This window comes from Netta rufina, assembly GCF_964035555.1.
Source record: "Netta rufina genome assembly, chromosome: 25".
Lineage (NCBI taxonomy): Eukaryota > Metazoa > Chordata > Aves > Anseriformes > Anatidae > Netta > Netta rufina.
Genome location: NC_140149.1, coordinates 4,855,560 through 4,877,887, shown reverse-complemented (window position 1 = coordinate 4,877,887; position 22,328 = coordinate 4,855,560). Strand labels below are relative to the sequence as shown.

General features: G+C 48.3%; 1 protein-coding gene across 1 annotated transcript; it reads right to left on the bottom strand.

Moving 5' to 3' along the window:
- TBCEL (tubulin folding cofactor E like) lies at nucleotides 1-21,302 on the bottom strand. The gene is made up of 8 exons (XM_084301428.1): nucleotides 21,270-21,302; nucleotides 17,813-17,962; nucleotides 15,468-15,607; nucleotides 12,095-12,276; nucleotides 10,762-11,018; nucleotides 8,518-8,644; nucleotides 7,944-8,060; nucleotides 1-3,203 (listed from the first exon to the last, which is right to left on the bottom strand). Exons 2-8 carry the CDS (start codon nucleotides 17,943-17,945, stop codon nucleotides 2,885-2,887), a joined length of 1,275 nt encoding a protein of 424 aa, XP_084157554.1. The 5' UTR covers nucleotides 17,946-17,962; nucleotides 21,270-21,302; the 3' UTR covers nucleotides 1-2,884.
- Nucleotides 21,303-22,328: the final 1,026 nt, after the last annotated feature.

Here is a 22,328-nt window from a genome sequence, read left to right as displayed (position 1 = left end):
TTAAGCAGTAGCATTGCCCAAACACACATCCCTTCCCCGACAGGTATTACAAGAGGAAAGCAATCCAATTCGGGTTTTGGCGTGTTGCTTGCGTGCCACTCCGCCCACTTTTTAAAGTCAATCATGTGGATGTGTAAATCATTCCTGGGCTTCAGACATGGCTCGTTCTCCTCTGGAAGCCAACCGAGGGCTTTGGATCCCCCAACGTGTGCTCTGCCGGCTGCACGAACAGCTTGAGAACGCCGTCCAGGAACAACCTTCCCCAACGACACGGCGAGGCAGCCAGCATTCGTACCGCAGCCCCAAACAGACCCGGGGAGCCAATTTGGGCAGCGGTGCCAAGTCTCCAGCACGTGTTGACATCGCAGGCCACAAGATGTTCTCTTTTTCCATCTTCCAGTTCCTGCCAGGCCCGGTGTCAATAAAACCATCGTTTCCTGCCAGTTCTGAGCCGGCGCGGCGACGGCACCGCTCGCTACGAGGACGAGCGTAACCTTTAGTGGGCGAACAAACTTACAAGCACATAGCTGGGTCTTCTTTAAAATCCCATTCAATTCTTTAATGGACTCTGTTTATTTCCTTCTCTGCAACCGAGACATTTAATTGTGCTGAGGAAGTTGGTCAATAATTACAGCATCTCATTAATACCAGTTACAATGTCATAAATATACCCACACAGGCAATTACTGCTCTATGGAATTAGATCAGAGATTCCTTTCCATCTGCCTTGGTCGCTTAACTCGGACGATGCAGCGGCTGATGGATAACGTACCTAAACGGGAGGTCAACGGGAGAAATAGGCTTCTAATATTAAACAACCATATCTTCATAAAACTTTGTTTTATAACAAAATATCTTATTAAACACAACTTTTCCTATGCGTATCTATGTATATATCATACAGAAGTGTTGGCTTAAGAGTTCGGCTATAAGGCAGCAACTGCCTTTCGCTGCCCAAATGGAAAATACATCTTCAGTAAAGCTCTAGCTTATAAAAGCGTCATCTTATATTACACTGCCACCATCTCCCCGCTCGTTTTTTTTTTTTAGGGGTACACAGCTACGGGCTGCAGCCTCTATGCTACCTACGGCAGCTCTTGCTCCATCTCCTATTGCTCGTCTCAACGGTGCCAGGAAATTGATGGTTTTGGCCGGGGGATGAGGCACGATTAATTCATTGTCTTAAATCCTCCCTTTTTTTTTTTTAAATCATTAGTGTGGATGCAGAACTACTCCCCCTCCCAACGGTCCCTACATCCTGAACCTGAAGGTTATGTGATAATGATTTATCCCCATTCTACCCCACCCCACAAACTAGGTAAAATATTAAGAGAAATACACAGCTCCGAGGCTATAAAGGAGCTCAGTGGCATGGACAAAAGCATCTCGGGAAAGAAAGTGCATGTGGGGACAGGAAGCATTTCAAAATCAAGGTCAGAAGTTCGAGTGTAACAAGAGCCCTCGCTGCACAGCTTCAAAAACTTTTTATGCAGTTCTTATAACTAGGCAACGTGAAAAGTCTTCGACTTGTCAGGATGACAGAGGAACGAGGGAGGACACAGTCGAGTGAAACGGCTGTCTGATTTACAAGAGATACCAAGGAGTGAGGGTTTCATCGCACGGGAAAGGGAATCTGCTCTGCAGCAGGAACAGGGGGCTAATTCAAGCAGCAGCACACAATGCCTACGAGGTGCATGTGGGGGAGGCTGACAGTGAACACCTGCTTTACAAGAAACGTGACTGGAGGTGCTTTTGGACTCACCGGCTAAGAAACTGATCCAAGTCAACACATTCTGCTAGTTTGGACCCTAAAGAGGGACCCCACAGCCAGGGGTCCCCAGGGAAAGTGCCAGGTTTCATTTCTGGTGCAACATCAACAAACAAACTTCAACTCTAGCCTTGCTCTCTCCCAGGAGAGCAATTTTAGCCATTCCACTTTCAGTACAAACTGGTGCAAGGTTAAGTGCTTACTGGAAGATCTTTCAGCATCGTGGGGATGTTTCCTAGCCAACTGGGGAAATGTGCCCTTCAACACCTTTCTGACCCGTTTTCCTAGAAGCTCCTCCAACGAAGCAATGCCAATCCACCACCTTCCAAAATTCACTTCCCAAACTACACGGCCGGGCTAGCTTTGCCTCCAGGCTGCCAGCGCCACAGGTTGCAGACACTACGTGCCATGGTTACAGAAAGCAAACCTCCTTCTCCACACTCAGAATAGGATGGCAGGGATATAAGGCATGCATTTGCAACAGAAATCATTTCTTTCTAACAGGGTCTCCTTCTTTCCCCCCACCCTGCACACTCATAGCAAGCAGCGGAGCTAAGTGGACATGCTGAATACCTGAGCTCTGATTCAAACCGAATACTGTTTTAGATCTTTTCAGGGAACTTGAGCGTGACAAAAAGGGTAAGAGACAGCACCCAGAAAGAAAATAAAATTCTTCAGCTTGCTCAAGCTGCAGTTGAATAGCTCGGCCAAAAAAAATTAAGTCTTCTTTTAGAAAAAAAGAAAAAATAAACAGGTCAAGTTCTGCACCGAGCTACCCTCACCCTTACGGGCCCTAGCATTCTTTAGCTTGAGCAACTGACCATTCATGCCAGATCACGAGTATACCGGAGCATCAAAGAAACCTTCAAGGTATTGCACACACTGAAACACACGCACGGAAGTCAATTGTCACCTCAAGGTCACCTGCAGTGGATGGCGGGCATGGTTCTCAGATCAGGGCGCTCTCTGGGCTACGACATTACCTGCTATAGAAACACAACCAAACCTCAACCAACCGACTGAAATAAAAACCTTGCAAAAAACTCCTTAAATGCATGTGTGTGGGCGTGTGGGGTGCGTGCGTGCACACAGACGCACGCACAAGGTCAAAAGAGGCTATTTCATTCTGGGCTCCACGTAAATTTTATCCCCATCCCGGATGCCGTAGGAATGCAGCGCTCGTGAGCTGTATTTCATCTCCTCGGGACCGAAGGGAGCCTCCTGGTCCAAGTAGAAGAGCAGCATGTTGCTTGTTGACAGCTGCACCACAGTTTTTAAGTGCTTCTTCAATTCTGCCACAGTCTGATCGAGGCGGATCGACATCTCCTCTACTTTGTCCTGGAAGTGCACCTCCACCTTCACGCTGCTTTGCGGCCGAAGATCCACGACTGCCAAAGGCTCCAGCTTTCCATACTTTGTGACCAGCTCGTGATACCTGAGGAAAAAAAAAAGAAGTCCAGAATTACGGGACAGTCCCTCATATATAGTCCCTCTGGTACTTCACGGAGCTGTATTTTCATCACATGAAGCAACATTTGTCCCTGATTCAAGTCAGACAACCCAGACAGACATCCATTAGGAATAAATCTGGCTTGGCAGCAGTCTGTTTTCTCTTCAGCTAGCCTGACACTTCACAGAGCACACGGTATTTCTCAAGCAAGACGCTGAGCAGGAGAAAATACAAAGCAGAAAGCCCATCCAGTCCCGTGGCTTTGTCTCGCAGTCCCCAGGTGCACCGCAGCACCAAGCGAGACGCTCGAGTTGACTGGTCTCAGAATAATTCTTTAAGGAAATCTTAACAGCAATGCTCTCTGCTGGGCTCCTACAGTTTCGGACACACCAACCGTGACTACAGTGGGATTGGCAAGGAAGAGAGGACACAAGACTCTGCATGTCCTGCTGCCGTGCAAATATTTCCCTAAGGGTGCCATAACCAAGCGAGCGGTACCACAAGTGACAGACAGAGCCCTCAGCTGAGATTCCCAGGACCTGTGGCTTCACGGCCCGACTTGATATTCAGAAATTCCTGCCATTTTCCAAGAGGACACCTAGGTCCCAAATGTTTTACTCCACTGAGTAGAGGAACGAGAAGATTGCCAGATAAAGGGGAGCTGCTGCATGGTTTGGAAACTGATGGGGAAAAAAATGGGGGACTTCTTGACAACTGGTCTTTTAAGAGTGCTCTGAAATGACGTGGGAAGAAATGACATGGAGATTTTACTGGCAGAGCTGCAATGGCTCCAAGGTCCAGCCCAAGGAGCTGTCCTCTGAATGGAAAGCCCCTCTCACCCTCTTGCTGCCTTCAGCAGGAAAAGCTCCCTTCGGGGATGCAGCATCTCTGCCGCCTGGCTGGGAAAAGGGCAAAAAGGCAACACAACCCACACTGTAATTGCAATGACAAAGAGCGAGAGCTGCAGGGAAAGGTAACGTTTCAGAGGCCCTCCACTATGTGCCGTACAGAAAGCTTTTTGTTCCCGACCCGAGCCTGAGCCGAATGTGATCGGTGCTGTGTCACTGCCCCTGTCAAGAGATGACAGGACCTGGCAGGACGGGCGACCCCAGGGAGTCCTGCTCGAGGCAGGAATGTTCCTGCAGAACAGCAGCCCCTCTGTCTGCCGGGGAGTGAGGTAAGGGCCTCGAGGCACTAGGATTTCCCTTGTCTCGCAGCCACAGCGAGCCTTCACCGGGGCTGAGTGTCCGAACGCAGGCTCCTGCCCTGCTCTCGCAGTCACCTGGCTGATAGGATCAGGCTGATTTAGGAGAGCCATCAGTGCTGAGAGGAGAACATACTCCCTGTACTTTACCTGCTGGCTATGCCCACAGTGAGCACAAGCACTGGCTGGCGTGTCACCGAGGGGAAGGATTTCACCACGGTGCTGCTTCTGCCGCCTCCAGAAGGACGCAGCCAGCAGCAAACAGCCGACGGGAGATGGGGAAGGGAGCAAACCTCCCCTTGCTGCCCTCAGCCTGTTTTGGGATGTCCCTGAAACTCTCACCAGCTCCACACGTTGTGAACCGGCAACAATTTCTCACGTGCTGGCTGTGGTGCTGCTGCAATTCGTGTGTCAACCCAAATAGCAGCCGCACGGCGAGGCAGGGACAGCGAGTGTGCAGGGCTGCAAGGACTCACTGCTGTCAGGGCTCTCAGTTCCCAACAATTCCCTGAAATGCAGGCTAAAAGCAAACGGGGCTGACGCTGGGGAGAACAGAGAGAGATGCAAACCTCCAGCGGGCTGAGAGGGAGAAGAATGGGCTACGATTACACAAACCTGTGCTGTAAATATGCAGAGGACCAGGCAACGTTGTCTGCTATTTTCTCCCACCGAGGAAAGGCAGAACAAGCTTTGCAGCCTGCTCCTTGTCCTCTAACTGCAGTCTGTAAAGAAAGTTGGGAGTCTGAAAGACTGGAACCCCTCAAATCAATAAGGACAAAGGCACGCTGCTCATTTGGTTCCTCGTGCCCCGGTAACAGGCACCCTGGAGACTTCTGTAATCACCCTCGCAGCCTGACAGACGCTGGCTGCCAGAGAAGAGGATGCTGGAGAACCGAGCCTGACTAAAAGTGCCTCTGATATTCTGCAGATAAACAGCAGACCAGACACGCTGAGGTCTCATTAAAAGCCCACAGACACAAAGACGTCACTCAAGAAACCGGCCAATATCGGATTGTAGGCTCAGCACTCCTTCCTCACCCACGTCACCCAGAGAGAATTATTCCTGCTTATTTCACTCTTTTCCCCCCGATCCTTTGAGCTGTAGCCCACGAAAAGACGCAGCCCGACCAGGGAGGCAGAGCACGCTGCGTGTTTGTCGCACGTTCTGCCTCGATAGATTTGAGGGGGGCTGCTTCACTTACGTGTTTTCCAAGCACCACTGTGTCGCCTTCCTCCGCTTGAGGCAGCACTGCAATGCAGATGCCGTGCTCCCAGCAGCAACGTGCGTCTGCCCTGATTCGATTCTAATTACAAACCACCTTGAGGGACCACACTAGAGCTGGAGCAAAGCGGAGGGAGCTCGAGCACATGCAAAATCCCACTGCCAGCTTTCTGGTCCTATTAGGGCTGCTGAGCACGGGGCCAGGAGCTGAACCCAGCCCTCGGCACTAGGGACACTCGCAGCCATCTGCAGCCTCATTAGAAAATACTCCGTAGTGGCACACAATTCCTCCAGAAGAGAATAAACCCCCTTCAGCGGCCGCACAAGTCTCTTGGATACGCTGCACAGTTGAAGGGATTCAGACAAAGAGGCCATTGACTGAGAAAAGGACACTAACAGGGCTTAAAGGTTAAGGAATCAAGAGGCAAAAGAAATTCTCCTGTACCTTACTGTAAGAGCACACGGCTTGTTGGTCAAGATCAGCCCAGCTTCGTGGGATGGGTGAGATGTTAGTGATTTCTTACCTGGCCAGAATATGCTAAGCACCCAGCTGTGCGTGGTACTGTGTGACTACACGGGCACACAGCCCATCCTTCTCCACAATATGTTGCTCCTGGACACACAAGGCAGCTGCCACTGCAATGCCTAGAGGCAAAAGCCCACAGCAACAAGCAGGCACACAATCCGAGCCTACCAGCTATGTATTTACCTTCCCTCTCCTCCTCAAATCCTTCCTTGCGAGCTCAGGGCAGCACAGCCATCCCACCAGGATCAAAGGGCTGCTTGCTCTTTAGTTTCTCTCCTGGTCTGGAACTGAAAATTCTGTGATTCTGTGAAAATACCTGCACAAGGTGCTGCTTTGCCTTCCCCCAGCTGCCTTTCCAAGTCACCCAGAGCCCTGTCTGCCAAAGAGCAGGACTCAGCTGCAGCCATTGGGCTCACCTGCCTGGCTCTTCTCTCCTTCTGGAGCCATGAACACCGAGACATAAAACAATTTTCTTAGAAATAAGATGTTATTGAAAAGAATCCATTCTAGTAACAGTGCCACGAGCTCACAGTCCCTGCCTCCCCTTCCCCTCCCTTTCCCCAGCATTTTCTGCCTGTGCTGCTATCCCTTCCGACCGTTGTTTCATTTTTTTTCCGCTTCAAGAGCTTCTAAAATTACAAGCCAGAACTTGTCCTTAGAACAAGGCCCAGGAGGGCTCTCCAGCTGTCTTGTCTCCCTGACTACATTAGTACCCTGCGCCTCAGAACTGACCCCAGCACGCCTTCAGCAAATACTACAATTGCTGGACCTGTTAGTATTCCTACAGACCGCCGTGCCCTCAATTCCCTGCTCCAGCCTTCTGATGCCCTCACTGTCCTGGCAGGTCACATACACAGCTCTTCCAAAAAACAAGAGGCAGTTTTACCTGGGAGTTAAGCTAAGAGAAACACTGACTGACCAACATAAACACCAAACACATTCTGTTCACATCTTTGCCTTCCCTACCCAGCCATACCTTTAAACTCCTGCTCCTCACTTTGTTCCTACCTCTGTCTGTCCCCTGCCAGCTCACACACACGCACCCACGCTCTTGTCCTGCCCTCTTTCTGTAAAGAAAGGGCTCTGAAGCTTCACTTTTCGAAAAGCACATGGGGATCCTAGGGCAAAAGGCACAAAAAGGCAGTGGCTTGACACTCCACGATCCTTCCTCAGCCCATTAAGAAGCAGTAAGTAGATGCTGGTTGCTGGTGCAGATACTGCCCGAACAGCAGCTGTCAAAGTTCATTAGTTTACGAAGATGAACAGGTCATTGGGCATACTTTTTGGCAAGGAAAAACCATCAGACGTGTGATTTGCAAGCTTCAAAGTGAGGGGACAGCTTCCCATTGCCAGCCTTATTCCACACACCAGATGGTCAAGAGAATTAGATGCCCTGGCCTGGCACCGGAGAGCATGATCTGAACTGGCTTTTGGGGACTCCCAAACACAGGTGGGTTATGAAGCTAGCCGCTGGGAGGCCAGGAAGTAATGAAGATCATGAAGTGAACAGTCATGTTGTGTAATGGCACTTGATGTGGACACTTTAAGACTGAATTTCACGCCAAAGTGATTCTACAAGTCATCAGACAACGCTCTAATGTCACGGCATTAACTAAAACAGAAGGAGGGCAAGACGGGAAGGGTGTGAGGGATGTTTTTGTCATGCACCAGCTAGCCCAGATTTCCCACGTAACATCAACTGCTTGGTCACCTTCCCTTCTGCCTGACTGCTTTTTCTGCCCTGTTCTCCATTCCAAGACAACGAATTCGTACCTGAATGGGACTTCCTCCTCTGGGAACTCCATGTAATACCGGATAAAGAATCGCTCCGAGTCCTCTCGCTCCCCATCTGCAACAATGCTCCCATTGAGCTTGACGATGGATGGCAACCTGCTTGCAGACACCGAGAAATACGGTCAGAAAGGAGGGAAACCCAGACAGGGTGACCAACAGGACTGTCTCCCCCAGAAGTTACGAGCTGCAATGTTATCACCAGGAGAATCCTGCCATGAAGCCTCGTCTCCCTTGAGAAGGAGAGAGGGTGAATGCCATGCAGCTTCAAAGCACATTCAAAAACAAGTAGTACCATTTCTATTTCACCACATGAATGTATGATGTGTATATATGTGTGCATGACAGTCAAATCCTTCCCTGGGTAGTTGAGAGGTTAAGCTACAGATTTCCACTCCTCTCTTTCTTTCTAAAACAGCAAAAACCAGCTCCAGTCTTTCTGAGTGGTGATTTCATACAAAAGCCCAGCTCCTAACAGCCTCTTCCTCCAATTAGGAGCTCCCAGCCACTCATTGTCACGAAACACGTCTTGGAGCAGAATAAACAAACAACAGACCTGGCTATTAGCAGCTTCCTGCGTTCCTCCGTGGTGTAGGACTGCAGCAAAGGAATTCCTAGTAATTTCACTTCCTCGAGCTTGGGAAAAGAATTTAACTTGTCGATGTCTTCCCAGCAATGCAGACCTGCTTGGAAGAGAAGATTTGCTTAAACACTCAGAGGTAATGAATTATGTATCCAAGACTATCAGACACAGACAAACAACATATGTTACAAGCAATTGTCAACTGAAGTTTCTTTGAGAAGTCAGGTTTTCAGCGTGTCATGAGCAAAAAGACCTCCTTCATTTGCTTGCAAGATGCAGTGGTTTGAATTCTCTCGTGCTGCTGTACAAGTCTGGATAGATGATCTGTATGGGTGACTTGGGAGCTTAGCTTTTACACACCATCCAGCTTCATCCATACAGTAAAGAAAATATCAAAAAAAAGCCACTCCATCTTTTGGGTAAAAAACAAACAAACAAAAAAAACAACACAGAGGTCTCGTTTAAGATAAACCTGTCAGAAAATGCTAAACTCAAGCCCAAACCGTGCATCACTGAGCAGCTCAGAAGAAGGAGCTCTTCTCAGAGCAGAAACAAAATTCTTATCAGCCACAGGGCTCTGGTAGGTGGGACAAAGCCACTGCAGAGAAATGGCCACATCTGAAGGAGGAATTGATGTCACCAACAGGCAAATCTCCTCATCCCTTTGTGACCCTGTTCTGCTACAACGTCAGTAAAAAAAAAAAAGCATTATCATTAGCTCATTCCTGATCTCCACTAAGCTAAAAGGGTCTGCTAAGAGGTGCCAGTTTCAAGAGGGCATATCCTTTTGTGTTTCAGATGACAGAATTTTGGAGTGCTGCAGCTTTCTGTAAAAAAAAAATGCACACACAGGCAGAAATAACAAATACTCAATCAGCATCTGTACCAATGTCCTTTATGCTATTTCAAGGAGTGAAGAATAACAAAAGGGAGGAGTCCAAAAGCACCTGCATGGATACTTGGTGCACTAACTTGTTTTGTAGCATGTTCACATCCGCTAACTTGCCATCTGATGTCTTTCTGATCACCATTAATTGTTTTCATTCAGTTGCTTGGGTTGCTTCCTCGGGTGCTGAGACAATTTTAAAGGGATCGCTGCTCAGGACCTCTCCGTACTCAGCATTATTCTCTGCTTTGTTGTTTCTGGTCTCTACTCAACTTAACAGTTCCCTAACCACCAAAATGCAATGCAGAACCCCGGGTTCTTAAAGAACTGGCATCAAAATTGCAAAACTACTTATCATGGGAGCACTTGCTCCTCAGTGCCACGGTGCTTTCAAATCCAGCTTAACAAGCTTTTCTTCCTCTGGTTAGCTTTAAGCCTTTTTTATATGGATTCTTTGATGCTTACATTGCAGAGCACGCTAACAAAGTACTTTCTACCTAGGTGAACACTTAACTGTCAGTTGCACTGCATATAAAGCTGTAGAGAACAAAAGGTGATGATGCATTAAGTACTTCTGAAGCAGAGCTTGTGGCGTACGTGCCACCTCACGAGTGCATCACAGCCCTGATGCAGCTTCCCCTGTCCGAGCACAGGCTGAGCTGCCCAATACACCGATTCCTTATTCTCCTTCTGGAGCATCAGTGGGAAAATCTCTGGGGCTGAAGTGTCAAGTCACCTCGAGCACAGCTTGTGGTGAGCTTCCAATAACTGAGCGTGGCTGACGGACAGCTTTGGCTGATGTATGCTTGGTCCTTATGTGTCACGTACCTACACGTGTGCTCATTTCACCCAAGATAAAACACAGATTGAACGGCAAATGGGATTCTCTCATCCACTGCACCGTCGGGCACTTATTTATCATTCCTCCAGCCAGAATTTCCTGGGGCAGGGACAGGAAATGGAAGGAAACTACTAAGGAAAAAAGCTCTGTGCCAGCTCAGTTTGAGTAACTACCAGTCCACCTTGCTCTGACTCATCGTTTAGGTAATGACTAACTACCAAAAGCAGCAGGTAAAGCCAACAGAAATGAGCAAGTGGATTTCTTGCCTGTTTTCCTTTCCTAACGCTGCATTCCTCAGGTCAGTGCACTTCAGTGCATCTGCCAGGGTAGACTGGGCCAAAGGTAACCGGGCTTTTTCATCTCAGCTCCAGCAACAGGCCCGTGCACTTCAATCAGCACCGAGTGTGTTTTTCACCTACTTGTGAGGAAATATCCTGATCTGCCATCACTTCCACCGAGAACAAAAGCCGTACCAGTTCCAGGCACTCACCCGATTTGTGCAAATTGATGGATCGCAAGTTGGGGAACAGCCTTGCTAGGGAATCTTCCGTCTCTTCAATGGTCGTGAGGTTGTTGTTAGCCAGGATAAGCGTGTCCAGTGACGGAAACATAATCCCCAATTTTCGAATTTCAGTCCAGTCTTGAAGATTATTGTCAGTTATGTGGAGTAATTTGAGAGACTGACAGCAAACCGGAGAACAAGACACTGTTTCATAGTCATTAAGGCACAGGAAGAGCTCCTCCAAGCTGCAAAGGGGAAGAAGAATCGTATCATCACCTTAGCATGCCTTCTGAAATGATTATCATCTCAGGTAGAGGGATAAGCATGTGTGATTTTAACACACCTTTCTTTAACGGCTCCTACATGACGTGAAACCTCGGGGCAGAGAGGACCCCTCACCCCTCCAAATGGAGTATTTCACTTACATCTCTGCTCTGCTCCTATCCATAAGCTTCCTCCACAGATGAAAAACCTCTCTACGTGTCCTCCTGGCCCACCAAATACTTTTATTGGTATTACTTGTGTAACAGATGATTTGGGAGGCTGCTCCACATTTGTGGCCAACGAGCCACCAACCCAGCTCCATTAGTGACTGGTACCTACACCCAGTACTCACCACTTGATTTTAAAAGGTGCTTTCATACAATATAGATGATACTTTTTACCCACATGACTGGTTCTGCCAAAGGCTCCCATTCAAGAAAGAAAAAATAGGTCCCACTAACTTTTCAGACAACTAAACTGCCTCCCCTAATCCCAGTTAAGCATATGCTGGCCACGGGGGATGTGCTGCTGCCATCATCTCCCCTTACAAAGCTGTAAGAAGAGGAATCTGATATCAAACTAAAGCCAGAGGACGTCTGGCGAAGCTGACTGCCATTGCTAAAGTGGACCGTGGCCAAACCACAGAAACGAACACATTTGCACAGCAAAGCACGATGAAATATTACTTGACAAGTGGCCAGACCCTCAGATTTCCATCCCATTCAAAAGCCATTAGCACAGGTATGCGCTGCGCCATTCATTCTGCAGCGACTCACAAGCAAGTGTCACCTCCTCCACTGTCAGCATCATTAGCAACCTCTCAACACCAGCCTTTAATTTTGGAGGAGAAGCCTTGGTGGGCTTTGCAGCACTGCACAAATTCAGCATTGATGACAGTGTAAAGTGTTCCCCTGGCCTGTTCCCAAGCTCCCAAAGAAATTCTGTTTTATTAGCCATCACGCTTGCTTCCTCACACCCCTCTCCAGGAGATTTGATGACACAGCCTCAACCTGCGTGCAGTGAGTGCCCCTTTCCAGGCCCAGCTCCCCGTGCTTACTCTGGTAATTCCTGCAGGATCGTGTGGACTGTTTCCCACGAAGCTTTGCTGTTGTTGAGCACAAGCTTGCGAACACCAGCGAAAGACCCAGCACACCTTCTCTCTAGAACGGACAAACTGAGAGGGTTGGAACTCAAGTTTAGAAACTCCAAGTGGGGGACGTTGGACACAATTTTACTGACCTAAGTGGGGAGGGAAGAAAAAAAAAAGAGAAAGAAAGAAATTCATATCAGGCAGTAATTGGACCTCGAGCAATAATGTCCCATCTCCAAAAGGGGGCCCTCTGGAGTGACCAAGGAAATTATATGGGGGGGGGAAATAAGGCTTTTGGATAACTACCTGCAAATCATACTCCAGCTATTCACTGATCTAAATTGATTGGTTAATTGTTCATTCGCCTCAGCAGTTCATTTAATTACACTCTCGGAGCAGCTTGATAAGAGAAAGCAAGCCTCTTGGGAGCGGCCATAAAACCCACCTGGGCACCACGCTGGAGCAGCCCCACACTGCAGGAGCCAGCAGCTCAGGGAGCTGCCGCACCCCTCTTTTGGCGGGGGGGGCCACGGGCACATCCCTTGAGTTTGTGGCCATCACTGATCGTTTTTCCACTTCCCACTCACCTTTCCACTGCTCCCCACCAGCTCCAGCCCTCGCTGTTTTGCCCACCGTGAGGGGCAGGCAGAAGCTCATCCTACACACACGATGAGTTCCTTAGTTGATCCCATTACCCTGAAAACAGCAGCTTTCCTACAATCAATCCAAACGTTAGGTACCAATGCTCGGGGCTACTTTCTGCGTACCTGAGGGCACGGGAGCAGACAGGGAAGGAAGAAAGATGCAGAAAAGGAAAAACCAGAGGCAATGAGGTACGGAGGTGGAGTGCAGGAAACATAATGGATCGTGTGATAGGGGCAGGTGCTGACCTAGATACCGCCAATACCCAGAAAGATACCAGAAGAGGTTATTTAAATGATCAATTTGTGGCCACCTAAAAATGATTCAGTGACCAGAACGGCCAGGCAGCACCAATTTGCAAAGAACACATCACGTCCATCTAATTTTCCTCCTCGGCTGGGTAACTGATTCACTGACAAGTCACCTAATGGAACGACAGCGCCTGCTGCCCTCTGCATGCCCGTCACATAGGCAAACCGAGGACTTACAGCCCCTGGAATATCACTCTCAGTTACGAGTTCAATACAGAACTAGCAGACATACCGAGGGCATTTTCTAGCAGAATGCTGCTCGTTATCTTGTCGATTGGCAAAAGAATTGAACGGTGGGTGTTTTTGTAATCCGTGGATGATGCTAAGGTGGGAGAGCTGATGTCACGTTGCAGTACAAGAGCAGAGGCCAAAGCAAAGCCACCTGAATGCCAACAGATGGATGTGCAGTTCAAGGACAGCCTGAGTTGGGAAAGGGCATTCACTGAGAAAATACTTAGGGGTCACAAAATGCTTGGCTGGAGAGCTCCACTCCACAGAGAGATTGGGATGGGAGGAGATTTGGGAAGACCGTGACACACAGGCATACAACAGGGCCCAGTTGTAGCAAAGGATAATTGTCTCTTGCAAAGCCTTAATTCATGCATTACGTATGTGATGCTGGAGGCAAACACCCTGCCTCCCTTTGCACCAACAAAGCCTCAGCTCAGGTGAGGTCATGCTTCGGGCTCTATGCTTTAATAACAGAGTAGACAAACTGGAAGGACATCACAGCAAGAAAAACAATGCAGGATTTAGAAAGAAATGGCCTGCAAACAAAGGAAGGACTAAGTGGATTTTTTTCAGTGTTATACTAAAATTGGAAAAGGAGACAGGAAAGCATTAATACCCTCTGTGGGTATAAAAGGCTGTCGTGAAGGGAACAGCATCAAACACTCCTCCGTGTCTGCTGAGCACAGGGCAGCGAGCAATTCCCTTAATTTGCAGCATGGGAGACTTAAGTTACCTGGTTTGGACTAAGAAGTTATTAGCTAAGCATGGGAACAGGCTACCTGGGGGTCTGGAATCCCCATCACCAGCAGTTTTTAAGAGCCACCTAGATATTTATCTGCTGGAGACAGGCTAAGAAAACCTAATCCCGTCTCAGAGGAAGGGGCCAAAGCACATGGAAAACCTTTCATTTCCTGCTTTTCTGCAGTTCGTGCAGAAGCCAGCACCTTGTGCTGCCCAGGGGCAGCCTAAAGAGTGAACAAACAGCAGGGTGCGAGGCATGCAGCTCGTGTGTGACCCCAGCTGCTCACCACAGCAAGGGGAAGAGGCAGAACAGGGAGCAGGGAAGCAGCACCTCATCGCTGTGGGTGGCTTTTTGGGGTCACAGTAAAACAAGTCAGGAGGCACCAGCCTTATCACACGGCCTCACCTCACTGCCTGGAGTTTTGGCACAAGGTAATAAGGACAAAACTGTTACAGAGTGCCTGAAGGAGGGCAGCAAAGGTGGTGAAGGGCCTAGAGGGCAAGGTGAGCAGCTGAAGTCCCTTGGGTTTTTCAGCCCAGAGCAGAGCAGGCCGAGGGGAGGCCTCATGGCAGGGCAGCCTCTGTGTCAGAGCAGCAACATTGCTGCAGACACTGTTTGCTACACATTTAAAGACACAGGAGCTTAACAGGACAGAAACTCGTGACACTTTTTACATTGCTCATCCTTTCTTTTTCCCCGTTTCTCATTTTTTCTATTGTCCTTTTTTCTATTTTTTCTTTTTTTTTTTTCCTATTCTTTAAGGGATAAACACTGACACAGAAGCAGAATGTAAGTCAATAAGGAACAACAACAGACTGTGATTATTTTACTCAGGTTACACTGCATTTATCAAGCATGTTCCAGCCAAGCACTTCCGAGAATTTTACAGTAGCATTTAGCATTAATTAATGAGGCTTCATAAATGTCCTTTGATATAAATATTATTAAACCTGTTCTGCAGATGCCAAAGCAAAAGAGGAGAGAGAATAAATAAATACCTTGCCCAGCATCACAGAATCAGTGGCAAAACTGGAAACCAACTCCCATTCCTCAGACTTCCTTGGTTCTTACTCTGTTAAAAACCCGCACCGCTCATTAACCTCTTGACTTTTGAAATGCCAGCTCCAGTGCTTTGCACGATATAAAATATATATTTGTCACCCACAGGCCAAGATCATAAGTCATGAGGCAAATGGAGTCAAGTGCTCAAACGGATTAAATTCATCAAGTTTATGGCTCTGTAGTTGTCAAAGTAAATAAGCATCATCTTCATAGATGATAGAAAGAACTCACAAAATAAACAGAAATTTAACTCCTTTATATGAATGAAGTACTCCTGTGACCTGTGATGCATTTGCTGTCATGACAGTAGTCATCAAAGCTATTCAGACAGACGCACAAGTCACCATTTTACCTCATGCCAGTCTTCCAGTTTATTGTCAGAAAGATCTAGTTCGGACACATGAGCACAGAAGGCGGCGATTTCGTTCTCATCTCCTGCACAGGTGATGCCACAGCTGTTCAGTACTAGCACGCTTGGAAGGTTGAGACGGTCTGAAAGAGGGTAGATGAAAAGATGCCCTATGGTCAGCATCGCAACCAACACCTTCATCTCAACCAGTGCAATCGAGAAAAGTGTGAAATTCAGCAAACAAAAGGATCTACCAGAAATTCCACAATTTATATACATTTAAGAGAAAATGGGATAAATATGGATGTTATGACAAGTGACCAACATAAACCAGGAAGCCTTCCTGCATCTCAACATGCCATACCACCAGCACTGATGCTCTTCAGTTACTACACACATTTCTGTCTGCAGCAGAGCAGCAGGGACAGGCCAGTCCTTTGTAGTTTACAGTCAGCCTCGTATCAGTTCTCGCCAGAACTTATGCTCTTCCTCAGGCACCTGCTGCTGCAGATAGGATACAGAACTAGCCCGACTGTTAGCTGCACAGAGCCAGACTTCCTTATCTTCCTGTACTTAGCCCACTTTGGGCAAGGATATATTTAAGCAGTTCTTTTCTAAGCTCTTCCTTTTCAGCTATCTAGGAGAGCCTGGAAAAGCTTAGGTCTCTGCTCTGCCCTTCACGTTTCTGTTTCAGTTTCGCTTTAGTCTCTCCTCATGCAGGTAAACATGCTTAGAGTTATTCCGCAGACAAGGACTTAGAGCACAGTCACGGCTTGATTTGCTAAGGCCAAACCATGACAAACTAAAAAGGTATGGATTTGTCACAGGAAACCATGTCAACCCCGGAAATCCAAATTCAGGCAATGCAAGCCATCAGGCTTACTCTCACATACAATACAGCTCTCTCATCTCTGTTGAGTATCAAAATCTGCTAAAATTCAGCAACAAGCTTTCCCCTAAAGACGGCCCTTTTTCTCTCCTTTTAATGCTTGACAGTGACACGAACAGAAAGGGATTCTATCAGCAGGCAATAATTGGAATGATCTGAGTTTTCTGTTTCATTTTGCTCACTAGCATTAGGCTTTTTTAAAGGAGAGTGTTGGACTTTGGGACCTAGCTGTGATGCACTTGCAAGTCACATCTCCATCACAATTTCAGACTTACAAACAAGTGCTTTGTTTTCCCCATCTAAACAACCCAGATAGGTGTGTGCCGGCACACAGGACAGAGGGTCCTGGCTGCATATTCCATCAGGCAGATTCTCTGTTTGTGTTAATTTTGAGTGACATGCTGTACGTTTTGTCCTCAGCTGAACTCAGGCCCCTTTTTCTCCTCTGTCAAACTCAGTTACTGCACATTTCACCCAGCTAACTTCCACGGCTATTTTCCCCTCTGGGGCTGGTTATGATACAAATTGACCTGACGGAAAATTAAACTAGACTCACAGCAAGAGGTTAAACAAAGAAGCGGCAGGTTGGTGGGACAAATGGGCATCTCAGAGTCATCTGTACAAACAGAGAACCAAATGCTAACATCAGAGCTGGAGGGAAGACTAAAGGGTGTCAAACCGATCCAGTTCAAAGAACGTGAAGTAGCAACATAGATTCTGCAGCCTAGAAGGCTGAAGGACGTACATGAGCAGCACAGCACTTGAGACACACATCTGTCTGAAAATGCCTTCAGGCAGTAAGGTCAGAAGCAAAGGGGAGAGATGATTTCTCCACTAGATCAGCAAAAGCAATCGCAGAGATAAGTTGATGCCTTGAGAAGCGAGCCAAAGCAAACCACAAATTCACTTGAGCCACTTGTCACAAAAAAAAGTCCTGGAGATTCTGCAGCTCATCACTTGGCTCGACATAAAATCCAGTCCCGTGTGCATTGGATTCCCTCTGTACCTACAGATATCAATGCAAGCTGATGGCACTGCTGCGTGATACTACCAGCATATGGAGTAACCTCACATTTGGATCAAGTTTTTTGCATTTGTTAAGCCATCTCTGCCAAAATGCACGTTGCTACAGCTGCTAATAAAGCAGTTAATATCACTAGGCTGAAAAAAATCAGCAGCAGGGACTGCCTAGCCCTCAAAACTTGGTGCTGCACAAGGTCTTGTTTCCATTTTTCATCAAAAAGATTCTGATTCTGCTGTGCTGACAAGGAAGGCAGTAGGACTTCAGGCACCAGATCCACTTTCTGTCTTTGTTAGAATACAGTCTCAGCTCTCTCGTAGCAAACACTTTATAATACAGCGTGATGTTTCCTTTTTCTGTGCAATTCAGGGCAATTCTTTCAACATAAGCAACAGCAACTGCGAAACGGATCCCACCTGAAACCCCACAGGCTCCTACCTTTCATAGGTGAACCCTGCGGAGTTGCGGGGACATGCACCCCCATCCCAGGACCACGGCGATAAGGGAAGTTCTCAGGGCTGTATTTCTCACAAAGCACTTGCATGAAACTCCTTCCGCTGGGCTGGTCCATGCTCCTTTCTTGGACTTCTAGTTAAGAGAGAAAACAGTGCACACAAACAGTCAGCAGCTGGTCATCACCTGCAACAGTGGTCTTTGGGGACACAGGACATGAAGTGACCTGCTGGGTCGTACATCTTCATTCTTCTCACCTGCAGGTTAGTCTAACAGGTCTCAAATTTAAGATTACAGTGATATGTTACTTGTGGGGGGAAGACCAAAAAAAAAAGAGAAAGAAAATAAATAGATTTAAAAAAAAAAAAACAACAACAGAGAGATAACAATAGACTCCAAGCTGCAAAAGATTTTACTTCTGTGTCTCGCAAGAGGACTGTGAGATTTTCGTATGTATATTCTCAGCCACACTTGTAGGGTGGCAAGGATGGGGAAAGAGCAAAGAGCTGTTTATGATCAAGTAAGAGGTTGCTTGGAGGGGTATTTTCATCCTGTCACTTCCCTACTCTCTCACTCAGGACCATTAGGCAAGATCAGTTTTGGGGATCCTAATCGCTGCGTGCTCAAGTTATGGCTTGATCTTTACACCCTGATGTAAAACAACTCCTTTGTCACTAATACTTAGCCACAGTCATTTGCTCTGACAGATTACAATGCACCCTGATTACACCTGAGTGATACAGAGAGGCCTCAGCCCAGAGGTGCCTGCCTTCCAGCTAGGCAGACAAAACGAAGGTGATGGCTTCAGCCGTAGCTTTTTGGATGGGGAATAAAAAGGGAAGACAAGAAGGATCCACAGCACCCTACTCGTTTATAAAGATACTATGTAAAGCAACCTATGGTTTGTTTTTTAAAATCAGGCCAGTGCAGTAAACAGCCCGGATCTCAGCAGCCTCTGCTAGCAAGACTTCCATCAGCTGGCCAGCGGGGCGTCATGGAAGTACTTGAGTTTGAGAGTAAAATCACCGAGGATCTCTCAGGGGTCTCGTCCTTACTGACAGCAATGCCTCATGCAAACCAAGTCCTGGCCTGAAAAGCAGCAGCAGCAGCGCTTCTCCTCCAATATTTGCCCAGAACTGCAGCTCTTCCACCCTGCTTGCAAACCTGGGCTTCTAATTCGACCACAGCAGCTGCATCACACGGGGCACATCACTGGGCCAGTCCAAGGAGTAAGTTCTGCCAATTTGTTTTTGCAGCTGCTGAATGGATCTTGAAGATAAAGATGCCCCAACAGATAAAGATGTCCAACAGCACAGGGCAGAAACTCGCAGGGAACAACTGTGGGTTTCCAACAGCAAACACTTGGAGCACCGTTTTCACTAAGTACTGCACAACTTCGTTGTGAGAACACCAGCAAAACCCAGCTCACGTAGGTATGGACATCAACCTGCACCTGCAGGACGCCTGCCAGAAACCCTCACCTTTTGTTCATGGGGGACGCCACATCTATGTTGAAAATGACGTTGGTAACCAACACTGGATTGCAATTTCTGTCTTTTACAACTTTCCCTTACATTTATTACTGGCAACAGCAGGTATAAAATCTTAAAACAAAGAAGTTTTAGCTAGCATTCAGGCTCCCCTTGCTGAGACTCACCTGCTTAACCAGCTCTACTTCACTTCTTCCTGATCAGACTATGTAAAATTCCCCCATCACAAAAGACTTTGATATAACAAGAAGCAAGCTGACCGACCCCTGTTATAATTTTTTACCTAATATACATAGCTCACATGCTACAAACACAGCCTGAAAGAATTCGGCTTGCTAATCTAAAAGAAGCACACCTTTTTTAGCCCTCAGCAACTTGGCCAACTCACAGCTCAGCCTCAGCTTGCTGGCCAGTATGCAGCTACAACTGAAAATGAAATCCTGAAAGCACAGTTTGTGTCAGAAGCAAGGTATTTAACTCCACGCCACACCATTCGGCGTGTGGCAGGCACAATTTGCACGGCCAGCCAAGGCTTTAGGCTGACAGATCCTCAATCCAGAGCAGCTTTGGAGCTCAGTATCGTAGGACAGACAGCCACTGCTTTCTAAATGCACACGCAGCCCTCCTGGGCCCAAAATCACAGAACTCCCCCGTGCACAAAGCTTTCTGTCCTTCACGCAGCTGTTCTACCTCCTCCATTCCTGCTTATCTGCTGAGCAAACATCCAGCTGGGAATTCCACACGATAAAGTCACTCTGACATCAAACTAGAGGAAAAAAAATAAATCACATTTTCAGCTGCAATATGAGAATACTCCAGAACTGAAACAAACCTCAAACAGACACGTTTAGCACCTTTGAATTACAGAAGTTGTCTTCTTCAAGCTTTAGTTTGACAAGCCAATGCCATTGCCAGGGGATGATAACGTCAGGGGCAGTTCTCTACTAGCTACGTTGTCAGATTTCGTACTGACCATAATAACCCATCACACGTGGCTTCTCTGAATCACCACCATTACTTCGGGGCAACGAACACACCAGGAAAGCGTCACGCATTCCCCAAGAATGCTTCCTGCACAAGAGCAGAGCAGTGTAATTTGCAAGGTGCCCATTCCCGAGCGTTGCCCTACTGATGGCGCAAGAACAGCTCCTACCCTAAAATAACTCTGGGTTCTCTAAGTGACAGCAGAGACTGCAGGAGACGTCCTCTGTCTCTGAAAGATGTTGACAAGGAGTCTTTGTTGGCTGTATTTAAGCTCAGCTGGAAGGCTGTGGCCCCAGTGACACTGCCAAGCACCTGCAAAGAGAAGCTTGCAGCTGGTGGAGATCCGAGGGACACCCACCGGGCTGCTGCAACCGGGAGGTGAAGAGAAAGGAGAAGAGAAAGGAGGGCACGGCGATGACACCAGAAATATTTTGGAGGCAAGGCTGGGAGGCAACCAGGAGCACAAGAGCCCCTGGAAGAGAACGACAACGTTAATGGCAGTGTCCAGAGCCATGCAGGAGCGGGTTTGCGGGCTCCAGAGCCACCTGAACGCCTCGGGAGCGGGTTTGTGGCCGAGAACAGAAACACTTGGAGGAACCAGCACGGGCTGAGGGCTGCCAGGTGGGAGACGCAGCACGGGGAGCGCTCCTGCAGCACAAACACCCCCAGCAGGCAGCCCCCGGCTCGGTTTCAGCCCCAGCCGCCACCCCAGAGGCTGCTTGTGAGGCGCTGCGGGACGGGGTCGGCCTCAGACTGGTGGGGCTGGGGGGCTGCTGGGCCCCAAAACTGCCAGAAACCGCCCCAAAACCAGCCTCGGGCCCTGCAGCCCCACAGCAAGCCAAGCCTGGGGGCAAGGACCTCACAGGGGGGCTCACCCCGGCCTCCTCCTCCTCCTCTTCATCCCCCCCCTTCCTCCTCCTCCTCCTCTTCCTCATCTTCCTCCCCCCCCCTCCCCCGGCCCCGCTCACCCAGGCCCCGGCCGCGTCCCGCATCGACCCGGAAGGAGCTCGGCGGTAGCCAAACATCACGTGACGCCGCTTCCCCCCCCCCGGCACGTGACACCGGCCGGCCGCCGTTGCCATGGCAACGGGGATGCCCGGCCCCGCCGCGCGCGCGGCCTGGTTGGTGTGTGGGGCGCGGTGCTGGTGGCATATAAATATATATAAACACAAACACAACACAGAGACCAGGGTATAAACGTAAATCACATCCCAGGGTGTAAATAAGAACCACGTCCCAGTGTATAAAACATAAACCGTATTCCAGTGCACAAACACAAAGTGTGTCCCGGTGTGTAAAACATGAACCACGTCCCAGTTCACAAAACTCAAACCATATCCCAGTGCATAAACACAAACCGTGTCCCACTGCATAAAATACAAACCGTGTCCCAGTGCAGAAAACACAAACCACACCCCACTGCATAAACACAAACCATATCCTAATACATAAACACAAACTGTATCCCGGTGCATAAAACACAAAGCATAGGGTAACATGTATCCTATGTGCATGACATCACTTTCACAAACAGCCTGGGCATGTCCTACATGCCCTTGCCAGAAACATACAGTCCCACATGACCAGTTTGCCTGTTTCTCTCCTTTTTTATCCCTTGTGTGGGTCCTGGTCAAGGCATGACAGTAAATCTGGTGAAGGAAGGCCACAGTGGAGAACTCTGCCTGGCAGTACACGCCTCCCTGGCTTCCCACCTTGTCCTCACTAGGGTTACAAGGAAGGTCAGAAATGCCTGAAAGTCCTGCTGCAGGCAGGGACGTTCCCAGCTGCTAGCCCTGCCCAAGCTCTCTCACCACGGGCACTGCCCTGTCCTGCTGTCCTGTGCCTTACTACCCGGATTTACCCATGCTCTGCCACCCGGCTGAGTGCAGCAGCAGAAAAAAGAAAAAAAGAAAAAAAAAAAAAAAAAAGATGAAAAAGAAGAGCGTGCTCAGCATCAGCCCCAGTGGTTGACAGCCTGGGTTAAGTCCTGCCCTGTTGTGCATCTCCTGTCCCATTCAGGCCAATGC

Bases quoted from the DNA above. Each gene is read 5' to 3' on its own strand.
- TBCEL (XM_084301428.1), bottom strand. From the start codon at position 17,945: ATGGACCAGCCCAGCGGAAGGAGTTTCATGCAAGTGCTTTGTGAGAAA. The intron at 12,277-15,467 runs GTAAAATGGTGA...CTCCCCACTTAG, and splicing joins AACTGGAAGACTGGCATGAG to GTCAGTAAAATTGTGTCCAA. The intron at 3,204-7,943 runs GTACGAATTCGT...TTTTTTCCTCAG, and splicing joins GAGGAGGAAGTCCCATTCAG to GTATCACGAGCTGGTCACAA.